Source organism: Oncorhynchus tshawytscha, linkage group LG24 (genome assembly GCF_018296145.1).
Source record: "Oncorhynchus tshawytscha isolate Ot180627B linkage group LG24, Otsh_v2.0, whole genome shotgun sequence".
In the NCBI taxonomy this organism is placed as follows: domain Eukaryota; kingdom Metazoa; phylum Chordata; class Actinopteri; order Salmoniformes; family Salmonidae; genus Oncorhynchus; species Oncorhynchus tshawytscha.
In genome coordinates this window covers 3,117,732-3,133,313 of record NC_056452.1, presented here as the reverse complement: position 1 = coordinate 3,133,313, position 15,582 = coordinate 3,117,732, and the positions used below count along the sequence as shown (strand labels likewise).

Below are 15,582 nucleotides of genomic sequence, written 5' to 3'. Positions count from 1 at the left end.
CTCCAGACAATTATTCCTTCACCAAACTCTGCAGGTAGTGTTCTCCTGGCATCTGCCAAACAGTGAAGCGTGATTCATCACCCTAGAGAACGCAGTTCCACTGCTCCAAAGACTAATGACGGCGATCTTTACACCACTCCAGCTGACGCTTGGTATTACACATGGTGCTCTTAAACCGCTTGCCTACGGAAACTCATTTCATGAAGCTCCCGACGAACAGTTTGAGCCAATGTTGCTTCCAGATGCTGTTTGGAACTGTCGTGAGTGTTGCAACTGAGGACAGATTTATTTATTTTTACACTCAACAGCATTCTGTGGTCCCGCTCTGTGAGCTTGTGTGGCCTACCCCTTCACGGCTGAGCAGTTGTTGCTCCTAGAGGTTTCCCTTCACACTAACAGCACTTAGTTGACAGAGGCAGCTCTAGCAGGGCAGAAATTTGACACAGACTTGTTGGAAAGTTGGCATCTTCTGACAGTGCCACGTGGAAAGAGAGCTCTTCAGTACAGCCATTCTACTGCCAGTGTCTGTCTATGGAGATTGCATGGCTGTGTGCTCAATTTTACACCTGTCAGCAATAGGTGTGGCTGAAATAACCAAAGCCACTCATTGGAAGGAGTATACACACACAAACAATGTTGAAAATATATTCACAGAAAATTGTCCAGTAGCCTACACAAAGAAATCCATATCTAACAGACAACACATGGGTCATCAACCTAAGTCTACTCTTGCAGAGCAGGTTTTGGGGTGTGTACACAGTTCAAACTAAAGACAAATACAAATTATTTTTAAAGAATTTTATTTCTTATGTTGCAAGTGCTATACAAGAGTGATTATTCTGTTTCCAACTAAACTGATTCAATTTGATCAAGTTACAACTTAAATACTCAAATAAATATTGAAGAAAGCATATGGCACATGCATAGAGGGTACATTTTGGAAAACCATATACATTTATCTTTTAGAAACCAAACTTCCAAATATTTTTTTAAGTCAATTTGATTTTACGAAAACACATTTTTCCATGACAAAATGTAACCTACACGCGTACTAACAAAGTGCAACTGCACAATCCTCCATGATTCAGACACCAATTTCTTTGGAGAAGACCGTTTAAATCATGAAAATTATAAATGACAGCTTACTCTTCCCGAAATGATATTACACATCGATTGATATTTTCATTTTGACTTGAATGTTAGCTGGAGAGTGAGAGCTGACGTATGAATTGCTCAGCCCCATCTACTGGCTGTGTTACATCATAGGACTAACTTATGTCCATTACACCACATTGTGGTACTATGGTACTGTAGCAGTTAAAACTATGGACTGGATTATAGAGGTTAAAAATTAAGAGAATTTGTGACTAGAGAGCAAATCTGAGTTGCTGGACTGGAGACTAAGAGGAGGAAAGTAGGAAATAAAAAGGAGCAGATAAAGGAAACAGATCGAGACAACGGAATGGTGCAAAAAAAGTGAGGGAAAAAGGGAAGAAAAAAATAGGAATAAGAAGAATGGCATTCATGTGTTCTAAGACAACACATTTTGCATACAAAGAGACAAGGCATGGGTAGCATAGGCTGCGTTTACTCAGGTAGGCCAAATCTGATATTTTTCCACTAATTGGTCTTTTGACAAATCACAGATCTTTTCACATCAAATATTTTTCAGCTCTGATCTGATTACTCAAAAGACCAATTATTGAAAAAAAAGAATTGGGCTGTCTGTGTAAACGCAGCCATACTGTGGTACGTCTAGGCCGAGGGAATACCTCAGGGTATGCACGCACACTCGTTTTCATTTTGGTGCTCATTACATTCTGTACATTAGCCAAAACACAGTCGCTGCTTCAGATGTCCTTGCCTACTACGACGGAAGAGCCAGGTATCCAGTCGCAGATCTAGATGAGAGACAATGTTTTTGAATGAATACACCTTGGGATTGGTTACGATTAACTATTGTTTTTTTCAATGCATGCATAGAACATCTCTTAAATAAAAAAAAAAAAGTAGAATGTGCTATCAATTCTGACACTCACTCCATATTGCTCTTCAGCTGGTGGATGGTACGCTTGTCCAGGTAGCGGCAGAAGAGTGTGAGAAGGTTCGAGGGTAGGAGAAGGGGCTCCACCAGAGCACTCTGGGATAGCTGCGATGCCACCAGGAAGACTGTGTCTGTCCTGGAGATAAAGATGACAAAAATGGTCAATATGAACAACAAGGGGCAAGGACCATGTACAGACACGCTTAACTGTAGCCTAGGAGTATGTCTATTTACAACTTAGGGACAGTGTTGCATGTGGACAAAGATATTGCTAGGAATGAAGGCAGTTGTACCAGGTTTCAAAGTCACCAATGCTGGGCTCCAGAGGAACATCAGAGGACAGTAGCCTCTCTCCTTGGGACAGCAGAGCGTAGAGTAAGGAGAGCCCAAACTGAAAGGTAAAACGGGAGAATGACGAACAAGACAACGGGCCAGCGTAACACACAATAGTCAAATATTGTAGCCTAGCATACCATTCTTTGTATGTGAGAAAGTGAAAAGCGTAACAAACCTTGCTTTGGCAGACAAGTGAGAGGCACACGCTGCCATCGCTGGAGTCGGGAAGTGATGCCGTAAAGTCTTTAAGGACCCCAATAAGCTGACTGAAGGTCATGCCTCCGATCACAATTCGAAGAGACGGGTACAAAACCGGAAGAGACTGCAGGGATGTGTGGAACCCCCCCGGTTGTGTGGAAGAGAGAGTATGGATTATTCTTCAGTCAAGCAAGCAGCATTTCATACACAAACAGTGACATGTTCATTAGGCAAAACTAAAATAACTGACTTGATTCCTTACTCTACAAGTCAGAGGCATGTTTGTTCTACATAATATATATTTAAACGTTCCACAGCACTAAGTCATACACCGGAACATTACTTTTACATTTTTTAACTGACCTCATCTGAGTCTCTGCTCATGAGTACAGGCAGGTGAGATGTCACCATGCTTAAGACTTTCAATGCAGCGTCATGGGAAAGGAAGGGGAGGAGTCGAGCCAGTAGCTGCTTTCCTTTGGACACCAGGAGACATGGCAGAAATTCTTCCTCTGCCTCTCTAGGGTGAAATATTTGTCAAATACTGAATCACTGTATAACAATAATTTGTGAGAAAATCTGAAAGTTAAGAATTTCTAAATGGATGCGGGGATTACTTGTTAAATTTGGTGTTTAAAGTAGACCAGTGCCTTCAGAAAGTGTTCATACCCCTGGACTTATTCCACATTTAGTTGTGTTCCAGCATGAATTCAAAAACAGATTAAACAGATGGGTGTGGAAAGAAAAAACTCATAATGGCAAAGTTTTCAGAAGGGGGAGGTGGGGCGCAACAATATTAGTAAGGTGTTCTTAATGTTTTGTACACTGTGTGTAGACAGGCGTTTCTAAATCAAGTCCAAACAATTGGCCACAGTTGGACTCCCTGCCATCACAACAGCCTAAATTCATCAGGGCATGGAGTCTACAAGGATGCTGGCTCATGTTGACTCAAGTTGGCTGGATGTCCTTTGGGTGGTGAACTACTCTGTTGAAACTGTTGAGCGTGACAAACCCACCAGCGTTGCAGTTCTTGACTCAAACCGGTGCGCCTGGCACTTGCTACCATAACCCGTTCAAAGGCACCTTAATCTTTTGTCTTGCCCATTCACCCTCTGAATGGCACACATCCACAAGCCAAGTCAAGGCTTAAAATATCCTTCAACTTGTCTCCTCTCCCCTTCATCTCCACTGATTGAAGTGGATTTAACAAGTGACATCAATAAGGGATCATACTGTAGCTTTCACCTGGTCAGTCTAGGTCATAAAGAGAGCAGGTGTTCTAAATGTTTTATACAATCAGTGTATAAGGTTACAGTTGACAGTGCATGTCAGAAACATTACCATAACTATATCTGTAGATCTCCGAGAATTATGATGAGGCATATACTACCGTTCTAAAGCTTTTGAACACCTACTCATTCAAATGGTTATTTTTACTCTTTTCTACATTGTAAAATAGACATGAAAACTACAAAATAACACATGGAATCATGTAGTAACCAAAAAAAAAGCTTTAAACAAAATCAAAATATATTTTATATTTGAGATTTTTCAAAATAACCACCCTTTACCTTGATGGCAGCTTTGCACATTTGGCATTCTCTCAACCAGCTTCATGAGGTCACCTGGAATGCATTTCAATTGACAGGTGTGCCTTGTTAAAAAGTTAATTTCTTACCTTAAAGCATTTGAACCAATCAGTTGTGTAGTGATAAGATAGGAGTGGTATACTATTATGGGAAGAACAGCTCAAATAAGCAAAGAAAAACAGTCCATTACTTTAATGCATGAAGGTCAGTCAATCCAGAAAAATAAACTAAGTTCTTGAAGTTAAGTGCAGTCGCAAAAAACAAACTCTATGATGAAACTGGCTGTCATGCATGAGGACCACCACAGAAATGGAAGACAGTTACCGCTCCTCAGAATTTGCATTCCAAATAAATGCTTCAGAGTTCAAGTAACAGACATCTCAATATCAACCGTTCAGAGACTGCGTGAAATCAGGCCTTCATAGTCAAATTGCCGCAAAGAAACTACTACTAAAACGACACCAATAAGAAGACTTGCTTGAGCCAAGAAACACCAGCAATGGACATTAGACCGGTGGGAATTTGTCCTTTGTTCTAGAGTCCAAATTAGATTTTTGGTTCCACCTGCTGTGTCTTTGTGAGGCGCGGTGGGGGTGAACAGATGATCTCTGCATGTGTATTTCCCACCGTAAATCATGGAGGCGTTATGGTGTGGGGGTGCTTTGCTGGTGACACTGATGTATTTGGATTTCAAGGCACACTTAACCAGCATGGCTATCACAGCATTCTGCAGCAAAACGCCATTCCATCTGGTTTGGGTTTGGTGGGACTCATTTGTTTTTCTACAAGACAAAGACCCAAAACACACATCCAGGCTGTGTAAGGAGTATTTGATCAAGAAGTGGAGTGCTGCATCAGATGATCTGGCCTCCACAATCACCCGGCCTCAACCAAATTGAGATGGTTTGGGATGAGTCGGACTGCAGAGTGAAGGAAAAGCAGCCAACAAGTGCACAGCACATGTGGGAACTCCTTCATGACTGTTGGAAAAGTATTCTTGGTTAAGCTGGTTGAGAGAATGCCAAGAGTGTGCAAAGCTATCAAGGCAAAGGGTGGCTATTTGAAGAATCTCAAATATATTTTGATTTGTTTAAACACATGATTACATGTGTTATTTCATAGTTTGTCACTATTATTCTACAATGTAGAAAATATTAAAAATAAATACCCTAGAGTAGGTGTTCTAAAACTTCTGACCCATAGTGTGTATCTGGGGAAGGGTACAAAACAATTTCTTGAGTGTTGAAAGTTTCCAAAAGCACAGTGGTCTCCAGCAAAGGAAAATTGAAAGAAAATATGTGGAACTACGCAGACTGCCTAGAGCTGGCTGTCCGACCAAACTAAGCAACCAGGCAAGAAGGACCTTTGTCAAGGAGGTGACCAAGGACACTGACAGAACAGAGTTCCTTGGCTGATATCGTAAAACCTGCCAGAAGGGCAGCAGTCTCCACAGCACTTCAATCTGGGCTTTATGGGAGAGTGGCCAGACTGAAGCCACTTCTGAGAAAAAAAAGGCACATGACAATATGCCTGGAGTTCACAAAAGGCGCATGAAAGACAGATCATAAGGCAAACGACTGTGGTCTGATGAGACAAAATGAACTTTGGCCTGAATGCAAAGCGCCATGTCTGGAAAAAAAACAGGCACAGCTCATCTCCCATCTAACACCATCCCTACCGTGAAGCATGGTGACTGCAGCATCATGCTATGGGAATGCTTTTGAGCAGCAGGGACTGAGAGCCTGGTAAAGAGAAGGACCAATGAATGGAACCAAATCCTTGATGAAAACCTGCATCAGAGTGCAAATGACAGACTAGGGTAAAGATTTACAGTCGAACAGCAATGACCAAGAATAAAGCCGAATCAACACTGGAATGGCTTTAGAACAAGAACATGATAGTCCTTAAGTGGCCCAGCCAAAGACCCGACTTGAATCCCATTGAAAATCTGTGTTAAGACTTGATTGCTGTTCAAAGAAGAATGATAAAATACCCAAATCCAGGTGAAACAAAGCTGAAAGAAACATACCCAAGACGACTCAAATCTGTACTAGTCCCAGGGGTGTAAATACTTATGTAAATGAGAGAGCAGATTTATTGAAAATTAAATGTTGAAAACATGTTTTTCCCCTGTCATTATGGGGTATTCTGTATAGATGAATGAGAATTATATTTAATCCATAATTCAGGGTGTAACAAAATGTGGAATATGTCAAGAGGTATGAATACTTTGCAGGAACTTTAGCTCAAGGTGACTTGATACAACCGGCAGAGAGCAGGACTCACAGGTCAGGATGCTGTAGCTGGGAGTAGATGTACTCCACTTTTATCTCAGTTTTCTCCATCAGCCCCTTCTCCTCACCCTCCCCCAGCACCTGTGCCTTCATCCTCTGCCCCTCTTCTACCTCCAGCAGCACCATGAACAACTGCAGGAGACAGTGGCATATTGAAATTACATGTGTTCACTTTTTAAAAAAACGTTTATGTAAATTGCACTGTCATAATACTGTAATTGCATCAAAATCGATGTTTCATGCAACAAGAATAGAGGGTTCTTCACTCTGTGCGGACTGAAAGTGGGCCTCGGAGATACAGCACAAATAAATTTAGAACCTTTTGTTTGATTAAGGGTGAATTCGTGTGAGATATATATATTATGTATAACCTACCTAAAAAGATCACCATGTGCACAGGTAAGACCAGGGATATTGCGTATTGAAACAGGTCGGTGTTGTGGTGAAACGGAAGAGGAAAGCCTATGTAATTATGACTTGGAAGAATGAAACTAATTTATCCTCCATTGCTCTTTCCACCACGATATACCCTTGCTCTAGAAAGCACACCAGATATACCTTGGCATTATGTGGCTGAGTGAAGAGGAGAAATTGAAATTGTTTTTGTCCATTGTGCATTTCCATTTACGCAATATTTAGATAAAAAAGTATTCCAGGCTTTAAGAAATTTAAAAAATTGCTTCTGTGGTTAATGGTGTGTATATAAATTGTGTATAGGCTTGTCTACCATATGAATCGTGTCAGACTGGGTTCAAGTGACTTTTAAAAATGTATATATGTAGTGTGTATGTAAACTCAGCAAAAAAACAATTTCAGGTAATTCGTAAAAATCCAAATAACTTCAAAGATATTCATTGTAAAGGGTTTAAACACTGTTTCCTATGCTTGTTCAATGAACCATAAACAATTAATGAACATGCACCTGTGGAACGGTCTCTGGAACTTTGACATAGCAGTCTATGGCCTTGGTTAGATCCGTAGTGGTTCATAGAGAACGGTCTTCATGTGAATGGAGAAGTAGGAGACCACGTTTTACACAACTTTTTAATCGATGCTAAGGATCAAATATCAGATTCCTTATGAGAAATTGGCAAAATTTGCCACAGGAAAAAGTATTTTGGCTTAGAGAATCAAATTAGAGGCAACAAATTAGAATTATTTGGCCAAACACTCCTCGCAAACTCAGAAAACCTTGGGGGGGGTTTAATCTCGTGAGATATTTTACATCATTGTATTGTGAAATCGATTTATATAAATGGACGAAAGTGAGGGGTCACGAGGAATTAGCATTGGTTACCAAAACTAAAATTAATTTAACATTTATTCGTTCATGAACATTGAGGTGCGGTGGTTATGGAGAATCATGGGGAAGAGAGACCAGTAAATCGTTAAATTCGATGACAAGATAGTTTCCAATGCCTAAGGATAGTACATGCTAAATAAAGGGGTGGATTAAAACATTTAATGAATGGAGTAATCCATTATCATGGATTGCTGATTAAGATGTAGCATAGTGAATGCTAACAAAATGTACACTTTCTTTTCCAGAATAAGTTTCATTATCTCTTTGGAATGTTTCCCAAGACTGGTCTTGGAGAGCAGCGGGTGAGATTGAGGCAGTAAACTATCAAATTAAATAAAGCCTGGCCATTTTGGTTTTTACCATAAGGTTTGCAAATACCCACACACACTTGTTATGACTATTTGTTGGCGTTTTAAAATACTGTTTGATTTATTGTGAGTGTTGTATTTCATTTGAGTTTAGTGATTTTTCCATTTGTCCTCATGCAAAGTCATCTTAAAAAAGGTGCAGACATCAAATCTTCAAGTTGTTTTGTTCCGAGTTAAACACGTGTAAATTATTTTGTTAAGACATGTAGGATACGAAAATGTATTAAATGTTTGACTGTTTAACATTAATTTGTCTAATCATAGTAAGAAACACTTCTTTGAAGGGTTTGTATGACCTCTGACCTGACATTCTAGTGTGGTTTGATCACCCTCACTGGAAAGCCATTTGGATAATGTAGGTCATTTGTAATATTGATAATTATGGATGAAGTTCATAGTTCTTAGCCATATTTGTGATTTGGACCAACAGGAAGAAGGATAGGGTGTATTAAGTCTATTTTCCTATGACCATATGGGTATAAATATATACAGTTGAAGTCGGAAGTTTACATACACATTAGCCAAATTAATTTAAACGCAGTTTCACAATTCCTGACATTTAATCTTAAAAATTCCGTCTTGGGGCAGTTAGGATCACCACTAAAGTCTAAGAATGTGAAATGTCAGAATAATAGTAGAGAATTATTTATTTCAGCTTTGGTGGGTCAGAAGCTCACATACTACCAAATACTAATTGAGTGTATTGCCTTTAAATTGGGTCAAATGTTTCAGGTAGACTTCCACAAGCTTCCCACAATAAGTTGGGTGAATTTTGGCCCATTCCTCCTGACAGCTGGTGTAACCGAGTCAGGTTTGTAGGCCTCCTTGCTCTCACACACCTTTTCAGTTCTGCCCACACATTTTCTATAGGATTGAGGTCAGCATCCCGGAGTCGCCTCTTCACAGTGACTTTGAGACTGGTGTTTTACGGGTACTATTTAATGAAGCTGCCAGTTGAGGACTTGAGGCATTTGTTTCTCAAACTACACATGTTAATGTACTTGTCCTCTTGCTCAGTTGTGCACTGGGGCCTCCCACTCTTTCTATTCTGGTTAGAGCCAGTTTGCGCAGTTCTGTGAAGGGAATAGTACACAGCATTGTACAAGATGTTCAGTTTCTTGGCAATTTCTCACATGGAATAGCCTTCAATTCTCAGAACAAGAATAGACTGACGAGTTTCAGAAGAAAGTTTAGTTTCTGGTCAGTTTGAGCCTGTAATCGAACCCACAAACGCTGATGCTCCAGATACTCAACTAGTCTGAAGGAGGCCAGTTTTATTGCTCCTTTAACCAGAACAGTTTTCAGCTGTGCAAACATAATTGCAAAAGGGTTTTCTAATGACCAAGTAGCCTTTTAAAAATGATAAACTTGGATTAGCTAACACAACGTACCATTGGAACACAGGCATGATGGTTGCTGAAAATGGGCCTCAGTACGCCTATGTAGATATTCCGTTTAAAAAAAAAACTGCCTTTTCCAGCTACAATAGTCAGTTACAACATTAATGTCTACACTGTATTTCAGGTTATTTTAAAATGGATGGGGGGAAAAAATGATTTTCTTTCAAAAACAAGGACATTTCTAAGTGACCGCAAACTTTTGAAAGGTTGTGTATACATACATTTTTGGGATGAAAATAAAGTGGAACACTCCTTGAAGATGCCATTTGCTGTACTTTACCTTTTCTATTTTCTTTAGGACATCCAATCGCTGTTGCCTGATGTCTTTTAGTTCCTGCGGGAAGAGACCATTCAGAGAACGCACACTTGCAGTTTAACTGTTGTACTTTCTTCAAAAAGGGTTTCAAAAAGTGCCCAAAGCATGTCCTCACCTCATGTGGACAGTGGGCTGCAACTGCATTAATCGCTCGTCGAGGAGAGAAACACGTCGACACGGCGACCTGGCCTAGGGAACCCTCGATGTGCACCACTGAAAGAGCAACAGCATCACTCCGGTTGAAAAAAACAAACATTCAGCCATATACAAACAATGCCCACTTCCAAAGTACACTTCAGCACCATGCACAGATAAGGACAAGTGCATGTGGGGTATATGGAGAAACCTGGGGTGTAAGAGTCCATCTTGGTGACATAGGGCGTGGTGAGTTTGGGTGGCTCCCTCTTGCCACGCATGCCCAACTCCTCCTCTGCCAGCTTGGCCTCCATTCGCCGATAGTACTCCTACATGACAATGTGAGAGGAGAGCCATCATGCATCTGGAAATCATTCCAAAAATAATCTGTGGTTATGGTATAAAAGAAAAACATGCAGAAAGATAGCTGTGGGGGTTTTAGTAGAGAATTGGGTACCAAGTTATTGGAGGAGAATGTGGAACTAAAATCCTATTTCGGAGGATTGAAGGTTAAAGACAACAAAGAATGAGAGGAGTGAGAAGTGCCAGCCAACCTACAGTACCTGGTAGTAGTAGTCGTCCAGGTGGGGATTCTCGCTCTGGAGCTGAATCATCTGTAGTCTAATGATCCACTCTTTCTCTTTAGCCGACATGAGGTTACAGTAGGGGTCCCAGCTGTCTGGTTTTCTAGAGGGCGATCAACAAGTCATTGTAAGCTTCAATTATCAAAGCAAAGCACCTTCAAATTCCTTTGGGGCAGGTTTATGGGAGACCGAGCAGGGTTTAGGCCAATTATGAATTAAAGTCGCAAATTGCTCTAATTTTGATTCAATTCTTGAATTTACCACACCCCACAGGAAGGAGAATTGGAATTAAGAGGTAGAATTTAATTCAATGAAATTCAAACAGGCTAATTTAGTCAATACATCACTAAAAACATTTGTATTTTGACATTTGGTGACCAATACTATGTCATTTTATTTATAGACATTCTCCATAAACAAGTTAAATCATTACAGTAGTCTGGAAATATTCTAAGACCTCTATAATGACTCACTTACATGTTAAATACGAAGGAAAGAACAAGTCCCAGAACGTATCAAATCTAATGACAAAAATACAAACACTGACATCGAGTTGCAATCAAGCTAATATATTTGAAGCGCTATCTGTATTTTTTTGCATTAATAAGGGACAGATGCTTTTGGTAAAATAATTGTCAAAGGAATGAGACTTTCATGAATCATGTCTCAGTTTAATTACAGTCTACATAATTCTAATTAAATTCCGCTTCCTGTGGGGTGTGTCCAATTTGAATTTCAATTCATGCATGGGATTTAATTAAGTTCCGAATTGACCGCAACGCTGACAGACTAAAGCCCCATTTGGACAGGACTAGTATTACTAGACAAGTGGTTACGTAATTGTTACCCCAGCATGCGTGTTATTCCAGAGGACGATTCACACAGGACTTGTTTTTCCAAACTTCCCCTTGTAATTTTTAATTTCGACTCAAGACAGAAGCCTGGAGGTTCTTATTCTAGCTGGGTTTAGACGATAATGGGCTACACCGATAACTTGTGCTTGGCTGTCAAATGTAAAGGTGTCCATAATATTTACATTTTGTGATCATAATCATTAGGGCCATTTTAGCGATCCATGGTAGTAGTCCCTCCATCCTGCTGATGTGCAAATTCACTGTTCAGAAGCACATGAGATGCATTTAAGGATGAGAAAGAGAAATTTCCAAAATGTTTCTCAGTGGAGAGTCAGGGATGCCCTGCTTTGTCTACATCAACAGTCAGGGTTTCATTAAATAGGCATGGGTACAATACTTTATTGCACATTTAGCCTTATTAAAATGACAAATTGGCAATGTTGAACTTCAATACATTAGCACAAAATGTATAATCAAAGTATTCACTGTACAAGTTGATAATACATGCCATTCATATGAAATATATGTGCAGCACTTTGTTTTAAGAATCAATTCATCAAATCAGTTCTTATTTTCTTGCTCAAACTGGGGTGGCAGGGTAGCCTAGTGGTTAGTGCGTTGGACTAGTAACCGGAAGGTTGCAAGTTCAAACCCCCGAGCTGTCGTTCTGCCCCTGTTCCTAGGCCGTCATTGAAAATAAGAATTTGTTCTTAACTGACTTGCCTAGTTAAGGTAAAAAATTACAACAAAAAAACTGCTAGCAGCACCTGTCAAACTCAAATGTCTCGGAAAACAGAGGTATGTTGATGCACACAGGCCTAGTATTATTAGAGGACTTGAGGTCACCAAAAAAACAGTAGGTTATTCTGGCTGGACTTGCTTCTATTCCGCCATGTAAAAATGACTGACATGGCAGATATGCACAGGGTTGAAATTCAAATGTTGTGTTTCATGCTCCTACACATAATTACCCGACCTCCCCAGTAAAATGAATACCGTCCGAATAGGGCTCACTCAAGCATATCATGTCCTAAAAAGTTAGTACAATAGAGAAAAGCGCTTTATTCCAGGAATAGGGTCTGGGCAATAGGTTAGTTTTTAAACTAATGCATCCAAGCAGCAACACATTTGCAGAAATATTAAGCGCAACCATGCTGAATATGATAAGAGTTTCTTTGATCTCTGGACATAACTCACTCTAGGACTGGTCAAGCAACCACATTTTAGACATAGGGTAATAATATCAAATAAACAAACAAACAGTCCATTTAAAATAAGTAGAATCACGTGCCAAACCTTTGGGATCTCTGTTGCCTTTGACTCAACAGTCGTCTGTGTTGGGGGTGAAGCTGTGTCACTGGACCAGGGAACCTGTTGGGGAGATACATATGTGATTATAGGTCAAACCCTATTCATCTCTAAGAAAACGCAGTACAATTATAAGCCATTTGATAGAATAGTGAGATACAGTCGCTCATCAGATTGTGGTCAGAGACAAAAGAATGAGAGCAGGTGTCCCCAACTCTTGTCCTTGTAGGTTCTTCACTCAGAAAGGTACGGAACAAAATCTAATTACGACACAGACCTGAATCGCTGCACACGATTTGACGAGGGGCTGTAGAAGGGAGAGGGTCTTGGGGAGTTTGCACCAAAGCGAAGCTGCATCATTTTCGGAGTTAAAGGTTGAGGGGTGGAGGGGCAGGGACGTGGCGAGGGCAAGCCCCCCACCTGAGTGAACAGAACATCTCCATTACAACTCACACCAACATAACTAGAGAATAACATCTCCCTACATGCTTCTGGTATGCAGATACATTAACAAATTGTGAGCAGATCATTTCTAAATGTACACAATAGGGGAACTATTGATGGGAAGGCAGGAACCTGGTTATATGGCTGTTGTGTGGTGAAAGGTCGCCGGGAGACGATGGGAGAGCTGGGCAACATGGTATTAATCTGCAAGGGAAGTTAAACAAAAACATGTAAACAAATACATGTATATTTGCCATCGGCCGTAGACTGGGCAGTGTGTTCCATAGTCTTTCAACAAATATTTACCAAAGATTCAGGTCAACTACCCAGCGATAGACCATCTTTGGCCATCTCTCCCTTGTGCCCTAGTCTTCAGACAACTACTCTACCAGTCAATTACCTGAGATGGGCATCTTTGCCCAAATGGTCTATTTGAGTATGACCCTCTAAGGCCCCCTCTCCTCCCACTTGAGTTGGAGAACGGGTAGTGAGAGTCCAGGTAGTTCGGTCCTCTGCCAGGGGCATGACTGTCCATCACACACACAATGGCCGGGTCCTGTCGAAAGAGAACACCCAAATGTACTAAACTAACCATTAGGGTCTAATGCTACTAAACGTGGCATAATCCCCTTCATTTTCATTATCAGATTTCTTTGAAAAAGTGGTATTATCCTGTGTTGGTAGTCTTCCACATGTAACGCCCACTACCTGCAATACTGATCCAGAGGCGTGTCTGGTTCTCTCATAAGATGATAACATCCACTGTGAGAAAAGAGCAGAGTAGGTCAAATGACAGTAAATATATTTTGTCATCAGAACGGGGTTGTGACAAATGACTCACAGCATCTGGATCTAGATCATCCCAGTAGGAGACGCTCCCAACGTCCACTATAGCGCTGTCTAAGCTCTGAGGAAATAACAAATGGTAATGTGCAAACTAGAGACCGTAGAATAATATGGTTGAATGAGGACATGTTTTGCAAAAGAAAACATGTTTTATTGGACAAGTTCAGGTACTACATCCAGTTTCAAAACATTTTCTTCCTACTGGATACAATGGACCTCGCAATAGTAATCACCTGCAAACTTGGTCGCCCCTCCACAGTCCTCACCACAGCTGGGTCTTCAAACATCTGCGCCATGGCCTGACCTCCCCTCTGTCCCCTTCCTCGTCGGCCCGGAGGGCCCTGGACCCGGAGTTGTGGCCGGGCCCTGGGAGAGAAGGGGGGGGAGCTAGGGGAGAGGGATGGCAAGGCAGGTAGGGCAGGTGGCTTCTCTCCAAATTGGAACAGAGGGTTAGTGGGATCCCCTTCCGTGTCCACGACTTCTGTATCCATATCTAGAGGCCCATTGTAAAACATTTAAATAGAATAATTTATGTCGTAACTGAACCCATTTAGTTTTATTCTGGGCACTTGCGGTCACCGGGGGGGGGATAAGGTTTTGAAGAGTCTAACCTATATCTAGGAGACATAAGAAATCTCAGGAAATATAAGTTTATTTGGCCACATACTTAACCCATTTGTCTGCAAAAAACTAGCTCCATACTTCCATTCATTTGTATGGGTTACTTTCAGAGGAGTCCCATGACACTTGTGGGGGTCATAGAGCAGTGTTCGTGAGAGTCTCCCCTTTGGATGCTACAGACGTTTTCGTGAAAAGACCGATTTTCAAGATGTCTCATGGTCTGACAAACACAGCCACCGCAGCTTTGATGCAGATTTTTTTTAATGTTACTTATATTGATGCATGGGTGCATCATTAAACAGTATAAAACATATATATAAAAACAATTTTTTTTAAAACATACCCATTCCAAACGTCTCATTGTTGTAGATATCTATTTCCTCATCCTCCTCTGCCATCTCTGCCAATCCACACTCGTCCATGCCTGCCCCCCCTTCTTCATCGCTCCATTGGCCTCCGTTCTCTGGCCACTGAGGTTGAGAGACTGCGGTTTCAGTCTCCTGAAAGAAAGTACAGAGGGAGGAAAATACAAGGGTGACATCTGCTGTCGATAGTACCGCCATTGACTAACTTGACATACAATTTAGAATGAACTAGACTCGATGGCTACTATAACTTTGACGTATGAACAGTCGCGTGTATTCGACGCATGTGATGTGATGCAGCACGTGTATGTATGTAGGCTGGTTGTTTTGAGAATGATGAGAGGTTTAGCCGAATGTACTTTAAACAACACATGTGTATCTCAGCTTGGCACACGAAGAAGCGCAACAACGGTCAACTTACTGGTTGTTCTGAGTCACTCATTTGAATAGTTTCTGAAAATATTACACTTCTATTCGTCGGTTTACCTTTCTGCTACCTTTATCTTTTTAGACATCTTTGTATGGTCATTAGCGTTTTAAATGACCACACCTGTCGGGGGCGGGGCCTCTGGAAAAC

The 15,582-nt window shown here is 40.9% G+C and overlaps 1 protein-coding gene across 1 annotated transcript; it reads right to left on the bottom strand.

Moving 5' to 3' along the window:
- Window positions 1–783: 783 nt before the first annotated feature.
- Window positions 784–15,561, bottom strand: patl2 (PAT1 homolog 2). The gene is made up of 19 exons (XM_024387155.2): window positions 15,427–15,561; window positions 14,984–15,140; window positions 14,253–14,512; window positions 14,015–14,080; window positions 13,882–13,935; window positions 13,574–13,729; window positions 13,306–13,377; window positions 13,007–13,149; window positions 12,718–12,792; window positions 10,547–10,670; window positions 10,195–10,312; window positions 9,964–10,061; window positions 9,813–9,866; window positions 6,454–6,593; window positions 2,942–3,098; window positions 2,556–2,702; window positions 2,338–2,435; window positions 2,040–2,180; window positions 784–1,901 (listed from the first exon to the last, which is right to left on the bottom strand). Exons 1-19 carry the CDS (start codon window positions 15,445–15,447, stop codon window positions 1,868–1,870), a joined length of 2,115 nt encoding a protein of 704 aa, XP_024242923.1. The 5' UTR covers window positions 15,448–15,561; the 3' UTR covers window positions 784–1,867.
- Between the last annotated feature and the right edge of the window lie 21 nt (window positions 15,562–15,582).

What these genes read in the sequence shown, in the direction of transcription:
- patl2 (XM_024387155.2), bottom strand. Translation starts at nt 15,447, where the DNA reads ATGAGTGACTCAGAACAACCA. An exon ending in CAGCCCACTGTCCACATGAG is followed by an intron (nt 9,867 to 9,963) that starts GTGAGGACATGC and finishes CTCTTCCCGCAG; the next exon opens with GAACTAAAAGACATCAGGCA. An exon ending in CACTTGTCTGCCAAAGCAAG is followed by an intron (nt 2,436 to 2,555) that starts GTTTGTTACGCT and finishes TTTACCTTTCAG; the next exon opens with TTTGGGCTCTCCTTACTCTA.